Source organism: Poromitra crassiceps, assembly GCF_964638095.1.
Source record: "Poromitra crassiceps genome assembly, chromosome: 18".
Taxonomy (NCBI): Eukaryota; Metazoa; Chordata; class Actinopteri; order Beryciformes; family Melamphaidae; genus Poromitra; species Poromitra crassiceps.
Window position 1 is genome coordinate 15,196,727 of NC_139636.1, and position 9,215 is coordinate 15,205,941.

General features: G+C 43.5%; 1 protein-coding gene across 3 annotated transcripts; it reads right to left on the reverse strand.

Annotated features, from left to right (window-relative positions):
- Positions 1-355: 355 nt before the first annotated feature.
- On the reverse strand, positions 356-7,961 carry tmem263 (transmembrane protein 263). 3 transcript variants are annotated; one of them, XM_083654636.1, is made up of 4 exons: positions 7,937-7,961; positions 6,945-7,030; positions 5,341-5,409; positions 356-1,799 (listed from the first exon to the last, which is right to left on the reverse strand). In XM_083654636.1, the coding sequence occupies exons 3-4, from the start codon at positions 5,405-5,407 to the stop codon at positions 1,495-1,497; spliced, it is 372 nt and encodes a 123-aa protein (XP_083510762.1). In that variant the 5' UTR covers positions 5,408-5,409; positions 6,945-7,030; positions 7,937-7,961; the 3' UTR covers positions 356-1,494. The 3 variants fall into 3 exon arrangements, with proteins under 3 accessions (XP_083510762.1, XP_083510761.1, XP_083510760.1); XM_083654635.1 differs by lacking the exon at positions 7,937-7,961 and adding an exon at positions 7,265-7,414; XM_083654634.1 differs by lacking the exons at positions 6,945-7,030; positions 7,937-7,961 and adding an exon at positions 7,265-7,414.
- Between the last annotated feature and the right edge of the window lie 1,254 nt (positions 7,962-9,215).

Genomic DNA, 9,215 nt, shown 5'->3' on the forward strand with positions numbered 1-9,215 from the left:
CGTGTTACATTTACAACCGGCCCTTTGAGGGCAACCATAATGCTGATGTGGCCTGACAGATACCCCTGCATAAAACCTCCCACTTTTAGCACCCTAATCTAATGCGATGGAAGATTGTTTTACATGGAGATGGAAAACCTGTCATGTTTAACACAATATACAGTGTAGAATAATAAGTTGATATAAACTCCTGTACGGTGACATATTTTCTCACTGAGCTGTGAACAAAACTACCAGAGGCAGGCGCGGACTGCATAATCGGGCACGTCGGGCAAATGCTTGGTGGCCTGGCCTGGCCTGAAAAAAAAAAAAAAAAATTTTTTTTTTTTTTGGTGCCTGCAGTCAGGCCACTCACTGAACAGCAGGCCAGGCGCCACCTACTGGTTTACTAGTGGTTTTATTACTTTATTCAGGGTTAAAGTGGGTGTATCTCATTGTAAAATTGGACTCGGCCCAAATTGGGCTTCAAACGACCCAAATCTGGCTTCAAACGGCCCAAATTGGGCTTCAAACGGCCCAAATCTGGCTTCAAATGGCCCAAATTGGGCTTCAAACGGCCCAAATTTTTCGCCGCCGCCCTTCGGACGCCGGCACGCGCGTCGGCCCTTATCGGCCTGGCCTGCTTGGTATCTAATGCCCGGCCTGAATTATGATCCCAGTCCGCCCCTGACCAGAGGGCAACATATGACAGTCCTTTACCCTATTCATGGCGATGTTATCAGACAGGAAGTTGCAGTTATTTTCAGTGGTGTAGGAAAGAATATTCAAATTGCCAAAGCCTACAGTACATGGCAAATTAACTATGAATAACCCACACTTAGCAAGTGCTTTAGCTATTAAATTTGCTTGTACCTTTCAAATCCAATCTATGGTCAGAATTAACACTGGTCTATTTGTGCATCCTGAATGAGGGTGATACTAAAGACTAAAGATAGGTGGATAATAGAAAGTGTTTGAATGTTTGAGGCACGGTATTTTGCAATCCCCATGAAAGACCGTGGGAAACCGCTGGATCGGCCTTTATTTTCTGTTATACCCATCACTGATTGTCTTGCAAGTAAGGCTCAGGTTTACCTACCCGAAGAAAAAACATACCATATTTTGGTAATGTTGCTGGGTAGATCTCCTCTGGCACTAAAGCTAACGTGTGATCAAATATCCCACCTTGCAGTTAAAAATGGTTCTCTGGCTTTTCATGAAAATGACCATTTTATTCAAAGAATTTCAGGCACCGGTGATGATCATTTGGTTTGTTGCCCTTAGGTGTCTGAGATGGAAAGTCTTGGTTTGTTCTTGCTTGACGGGGCCTCACCACATAAATTGTATGATTGTGAAAGTAAAGCACAGACCCCCTCACCGAAAAGTGTACACACAACATTTGAGTCCTCTCTGGCCCCTTTCCTGCTCAGACTGCTGTTAACCACATGGTAAAAAACAACAACACACAAACAGCCAATCTGAGTCCCACAAGCCAGAAATGTGCTCTCTCCTCCATCAGTCAGATTTGTCCTTCTTCTTCCCCCCTCCTCCTCCTATGGGAACTTTGGAGGCCACTGCAGATCCTACAGCAGCCACTCCTCCAGCTACAGCGCACACTCCTCCTTTGACCAGTCCCACTCCCATCGCGGGCACGGCGGCTACAGTCGTGACGGCGATCTTGGTGAGGTCCAGGCCCTTTCCTCCTATCCAGGTCACACCGCCCACTGTTGCTCCCACGGCCCCCTTGGTGACACTGAACAAGCCCCCTGCTAACCTGCCCAGCATGCCAGGCTGTGTCTGTGGGTGGTCCTTCTGGTTGTCTGCGAAACAAAAGCTACATAAAGTCAGCATATCACAGCAAAAAAGATAAATTACCGCATTGCGGTTGTATACCTCCGCCAACAAGTCAAGTTCCAACTACATACCTTGAAGCCCACGGCGCAGTGGTGTGGCAATTCAACCTTATGGCACTTTAGGCAATGTTTGGGGGTACCCACAGACGTACGTACGGACAGACGTGCGTACGGACAGACGTGCGTACGGACAGACTGGTACGGACAGACGTACGTACGGACAGACGTGCGTACGGACAGACTGGTACGGACAGACGTGCGTGCGTACGGACAGACTGGTACGGACAGACGTACGTACGGACAGACTGGTACGGACAGACTGGTACGGACAAACTGGTACAGACGTACGTATGGACAGACGTACGTACAGACAGACGTGCGTACGGACAGACGTACGTACGGACAGACTGGTACGGACAGACTGGTACGGACGTACGTATGGACAGACAACCTGAAAACATAAGGCCTCCAGCCACGGCTATCACCGGCCGAGGCATAGAGCGATTAAAGAACACAAACACTCTCCTGAAACAATGTGAAAGGCCTGAGGAGATGCAGCGTGTTCAGATAGATAGATAGATAGATAGTTTTTATTTCTGTGTCATGCCATTTCTGGCCCATCCCACATGGGATTACAAGACACCAAATTATATATAAACATAATCATAACATAACATCCGGTTGTACAAACAAAATAAATAAAGTATATAATATATACACATATGCATGACATATACATACACATATACACACTTACTGTACATACATACTTTTTTTTTTTCTTCTTTTCCTTGTCTTACATTGCCTTTTCCTGATAAAGAGCTTTTTTTCTCATGTCCCAGGCTTTTTCCAAATAACAAGCCAGTCCAAAAGTTTCATATGTAAACAACCAACTCAAATTATATGCATCATCATTATTAAGAAAATCAAACTCTGTTTTTATCTTACTGAACAAAATATAGCGTGGTTCACTGTAAAAAGGACAATAAAAAACAAAATGAAACTCATTTTCTATGTCATTTAAACAACACATTGGACACACCCGCTCTTCTTCTTCCAATCTGACATACCGTCCAGTTTCGATCATAAGCGGTAAAATACCAGATCTCAGCTGGGCACATAAAGCTCTCTGCTTTTTTGATAAATTATAATTAACATAATTTTCAGTACCAAAATCATGTTTAATCATACGAAACGTACGTAGCTTTGGTTTAGTCCATATATCCTCAGCCCATCGCACCTTATACTGAGTGAACAAAGATTCTCTAAGTATAGCAATGTTGATTTTGCTGTTATTGAAAAATGCCTCACCAAACCCAAAGCTAAAAAATAATGCTTGCACATCTCTTGACCAACAGCCATTAATTTGTTTATCCCACATAAAAATCATTCTTGCTAGCCTGTTTCCCTCCATATCAAGCAACCTATTCCACAGCTGAGCCATACATATTTTCCAGCGAGCCTCACCTGGTTCCCATCCCATGTCCCCTGCTATAGCTAACTTTGGAGCATATTTGTGTGCACCTAAAAAATATCTCATTGCACTTCAGACTGGATGGACCCATCTTCCCCCTGTGAAACCACACTTCTTCAGAGGAACCACAGAAGGGGGAAGATACGCACTGTAACCCCATCCGGGGCAGATCAACGCCGACTGCTGTGTTGATGTTAGCTTAGCTTCTAGCTATTAGCTAAATAATTATATTTACAACCATAATGAACCGTGATCTGACAGAAAAAGTGTCATTTAGAGAGCGTGTGCAGCATGCCCCGCACTTGCCGCAGGCTCTCGTTATAGCCTGTTTGAGGAGACTACTCGGAGCTAAAATCTTCCGTGGGCATCCGAATGAAGCCAAACTATTTCGGTGAGTAAAACATAATATTTTAAGCTGGAAATGAGGACCGTGGTGTAAAAAACCGAAATTCTCCTTTAAGCATTTTTATAATGCTATACTTTTACTCTTACTTGAGTAATTTTAATAATAGATATTCTACTTGAGTACTTTTGAATGTACACTGAGAATACAAAAGTGAAAAAAGGAGCTTACTGGTTACTTTTTTACGAGAAATTTAATCCAGAAGTGTTGGTACACAGGTAACCTCAGGTTTACATACAATGTACAACTTCATACAAAATAAGTGACACGGGCAGGAAAACGCAACGCGTTTCAACCTCACTGGGTCTTCATCAGGCTATGGCGAATGTACACTGAGTAAATGAGTAAATTCAGATTTTTGTTTTGCACATCGCACTATAGAGACACTATAGAGAGCATGTCTGGGAACGCCCACAAAATGTTAAGCGGCTGGCGCGCGAGTGGGGTAAAACCGCCGATATATCTCATGGGCTGACTCACCAAAAGACAGTGCTGCGGCTCTAAACTACATGTTTGGGGGTTCTAGAGCAGAACACAAGACGTCTGCTCAGATGTGCGTTTACTGCGGTGGTTAAATCCCTGATCGTGTCTGCCTGGGCTGGGCTATCAGCTAAATTCTAACTTTGCTGAATGGATAGAACGGGGGGATTGACCCCACCCTGACCCCGCCCCCAGGCTAACCCAGCGTCTATTTTAGGGCGTTCCTAGAGCCTGTATGGGCGTTCCCAGACATGCGGACTGTCTCTATGAAAACAGCACGGTAGCATTGGGACTGCTCGCAGGACCAGAATCACTTCTGCATTTAGGGCGCCCAAACTGGTGGCTCGTTAGTGCAGTGGCCAATTCAATTAAATCATGCTAAAACTGGCCAATTGAAAAAAAAAATTAGACAGGTGTAGATGATCAAATTATAATGATCCTCATTGTCAGATTAGTTTAGAAATCTCAGTTTCATTTGATAATGCTGATAGCCATAGCAAAATGGATTCATCTGATTGTGATATTGCTGCTGCTAGCAGCTCTAGCTCGTCTGACAAAGGAGAGAATCGCCAAACTGAGCATTCCTCGCCGCATCTGAACGAGCTGAGCTGTTCAGTATGAAAGACAAGACAAGACAGACAAAGACAGGAACAGCTTAACTAACGCTGGTAACATGTGCTGGATGTGTGTATGTATTAGGGTAAATAATTAAAATATAAAACATTTTTGAAGGAACGCGAGAGAGAGAGAGAGACAACAGCCTTGACAGACAACTGAGAGCTTCTTTATGATTTGTTTGCTGTTTTATGACTCACAAAAATGGGAGATAATGAGCCCTATGTACAGCCCACTTCAACCCCAGCCTCAAAAAGCAGTGAAAACAGGGAGGTTGAAACTAATGTCTCCTACTTTTTGAGGCTTACAATTAGTCACATAAGACCCTAAATTACACAGTCGGAAGGTTTTGGTGCATTTTGCTTGCCAGTGTCTTCAAGTACTTTGAAATAACTTGAGTTTTTCCTGGACTAGTACTTGTACTTGAGTTAATTTTCACTAAAGTAACAATACTTGTACTTGAGTGGATTTGTCAGTACTCTTTCCACCTCTGAAAATCAGTCATGCTTTATTGTCATTCCACCACAAAAACGTACCTGTAGCTGGTGGCTCATCTTTGAGGTATGCAGGGACGTCCTCAGGCGCCTGCTCCGTTTGGCTCATCTCTGTGGGGAAAAACAGTATGTGACACAATTGGCAAAAGAGCCAGCAAAACAGCTTCAGTATGTTTGTAGGGGGAAAACAGATATGCTATTGCCTGGCTGAAATAGTCTTCCTTTTGAGTCCATAAATCATTTCAATTCTGCTGTCTACTACAGACACATGCCTATGTTTTAGTTTTAAATGTCCAAATGTTCACTGTCCAGTTTTTTTGCTTGTCATGTGTGTAAATTATCTAGTGCAGTGGTTCCCCAACTTTTTAAAGTCCTGTACCCCCTCAAACATTCAACATCCTGCTGTGTCCCGTCCCCCCTCTACCTCAGAGGCTACTACAGATTTTATTGATGATTATTTATTTATTTTTGCGTACCCCCAACGTACTGTAACTGCGAGTACCACTGGGGGTCCACGTTCCCCACTTTGGGAATAAGTGATCTAGTGTTTATTCCTGTCTGTCTTTGGGTTAGAAAACAGGCCTTATTCCACATGGAACAAAGCTCAGTTTGCAAAGACATCCTAAACGTGACTGTCATCCGTTTGGAGTTGAACTGGAACAGGCAGATCACTATGTAAAGAAAATAAAGGCTACTTTACTTTGGGCGTGCTGATCCTGACAACACAAAACAAGGCAGACCTGTTCACTGCCTCTTGTCAGAGGTGTACAGTACAAGAGGTAACCCTCCAGATGGGAGTCGATTCACTTTCTACAAGGGGACTGATGGCTCATACAAAATTGTTAATACTGAGGTAGTGCAAGAGCCCTTTTCTTACAAAGCTAACAATAAAACCCTGCCACCTCCATGCAGATATTCTATCTTATCTTACAAAGATGTTACCAATGGTTTCACTAACAGCTCTCACAGTTTTCATGCTGTGGCAAAATAAAACCTCTGTGCACCATGCGAGACTTGATATATTTGTCCTGGGAAGTGAATCAGGATGTGAGAATCAAGCAAGGATGACTTGGTGTAAGAGAGTATTATGCTGATGATGATGATAGAAGACTAGGCATCTTGTGCGCTACGTGTGCTCGATTCCTGGGCTCGCCCGCTGCGTGGGCTCGCGGCCTCGCCCGCAGCTCGGCTGTTGCAATGTCTCCCTCTCTTTCTCCCCCCCTCAGTCGCTCTTGTCTCCCTCTTTCTCCCTCATTCTCTCTCCCCCTCAGTCGCTCTTGTGTGTGTGTGTCACTGATGACATCAGTGATGTCACAATGCCTATGTATGACATCACTGATGACATCATCAGTGATGTCATACTGAACTATAGCATTGTGTGTGTGTGTGTGTGTGAATTTATGACATCACTGATGATGTCATCAGTGGGGCAGACAGATAAACAGACAGAGCCCGAGCTAACCCCTCTCTGTAGCCTGACAGAGATGCTGTGAACTGCTGCCCGTTGTCAGACCCAAACACCAAACAAAATCGACAAGTTTGCTCATTTTAGCATCATGTGGTCTGGACGAGGAAATTGACTGTTGACAGTTATTTTTTACGCCTGAAAACGGTTTCCGTGTCACTTTAGAAGTCAGAAAATTTACCGTTTTGATTAGATTGTCCTGTTTGACTCTTGTGTTTTTGCTCGCATGCGCCACGTCGTTCAGTTGGATCGAGACATCTGACGAGACTACAAACACAGAAATGCATGTTTATGACAAGAAAAGTTACTCTGAAACGTTTAATAGATTAATCGATCGTTATTGATGATCTGTTCGTCTATCTGGGTGTACGTTTCGGGTGATCCGTGTGGGGATGAACTTTTCAGCCAATTTGGAGGCTCTCTAGCAGCAAGCTCGTTGCTGACTCACTTTTAACCACCCACAACTTAGCGTTAACCCCCCTGACAAACAGTGTCGCTTACCTTGTTGTTTTGTAACGTTAGCAAACGGACATAAAGTGGCTAACGTTAACGTTGGATTACCCACAGGCCTGAAGATGAATTGTCCAGTTGACAGACTACTAGGCCTAACACTTAACTTTACTAGTCTGTGTCATCTGCTGCTGTCTGCTGAAGTTGACTTGTCTGTTTTAGGAGACCTTCAGTCCCCGCCCACATCCCTCAAAACGGATCGAGCATACACACAACAAAGCCAAAGGAGCTGCAGCTGCGTGCTTGCTAAAATAATATTCATAATGTAAATATTAAGTTATAGTTGTTATTATTTGTCATTTCTGAGTGTGTGTATTGGGGGGGGGGGTATTTGTGTGTGTGCGGAAAAAGCCCAAGACCATTTTATTTACAAATTTATAGTGATATTTATTTAAGTCCAAAAGTACCTGAAAAGCATAATCGCTGACTTTACTTCGGTGCAGTGTTGCACATATTCGCGTTTAGGTGAAAGCCCCCTTCGATCCGCACAAGTTGACACAATGAGTGACGTAGTGAATGAGATGCAAACTACATGAATACCCATATTATTACTATTGCTATTACTGGATATACTGTATAATGATGGTATAATGTAAAAAATACCGAGGTGATTTTGGCGGGAGAGGATGTGGACTGGACTCAAATCAACAATTTTCCACGCACCTTCCACGGAAGTGACATCTGTCCTCCCTCTTGGTTCTGACATCGAAGATAATCTCTTTTTAAGAAGAGCACTCACTCGACTGTTTACAAAAAAAAAACTTGCCGACCTTCTGGTCTGAGAAAGTGGGCGTGGGGAAGAAGATTCAAGATTCAAGATTTTTATTGTCACTCCGTAGTACAAGTATCACGTGTGAAATTATTGTGCTGTAGACTCCGTTACAAGATAGTGCAAAATAACAGGGCATAGGCCATAGGTGCAGGAAAACAAGAGAAACAACAAGCAATGAGTAAAGCAATAAAAACAAGCCAGAAACAGTGACATTCACTGCACATAGCATAGACATAATTTAAACATAATTAAACATTCTGTTTGCACAGGTGCAAATAACATAGACATAATTAAACATACGTAATGGTAGCAGCTGCAGTACAGCTACTACATGATTGTTTATTTGTGTATGTTAAGGAGTCTCGTGGCCTGCGGGAAGAAACTGTCCCTCAAGCGATTTGTTCGTGCTTTTGGGACCCTGTATCTCCTCCCTGAGGGTAACAGGGAGAACAGGCTGTTGTGGGGGTGGTTTGTGTCCTTGATGATCTTCAGGGACCTCCTGAGGCACCGCTGGTTGTACAGTTCCTGCAGTTCTGGCAGCTCACATCCTGTTACGTGCTGGGCCGCGTGCGCCTCACTCTTCTTAGCGCCCTGCGGTCCATGGTCGTACAGTTCCGGTGGTGAAGCAGCCTGCCAGCAGGCTTTCAATTAGGGGTGGGGGAAAAAATCGATTCACCTAAGTATCGCGATTTTTAATGTCACGATTTTTTGGATCGATCTTTTATTCCAGAATCGATAATCGCAAAAAAAAAAAAAAAAAAAAAAAAATTTGGGTGCTTGCAGTCAGGCAACTCACTGAACAGCAGACCAGGCGCCGCCTACTGGTTTACTAGTGGTTTTATTACTTTATTAGTTAGTCTGAAGTAATAATTACACTTCAGGGTTAAAGTGGGTGCATCTCATTGTAAAATTAGACTTCAAACGGCCCAAATCTGGCTTCAAACGGCCCAAATTTCACGCGCGTTGGCCCATATCACCCTGGCCTGCTTGGTATCTAATGCCCGGCCTGAATTATGATCCCAGTCCGCCCCTGTTTTTAACTATATCGCCCAGCCCTACTCATGATATATAATATACAGTCTCTAGTGTATGATTCAACTTTTCCTATGTTCTAATCTAGTGTAAAAAAGCAAACAAACTGAAAAAAGAAAAGAAAGATATAAACAAAAA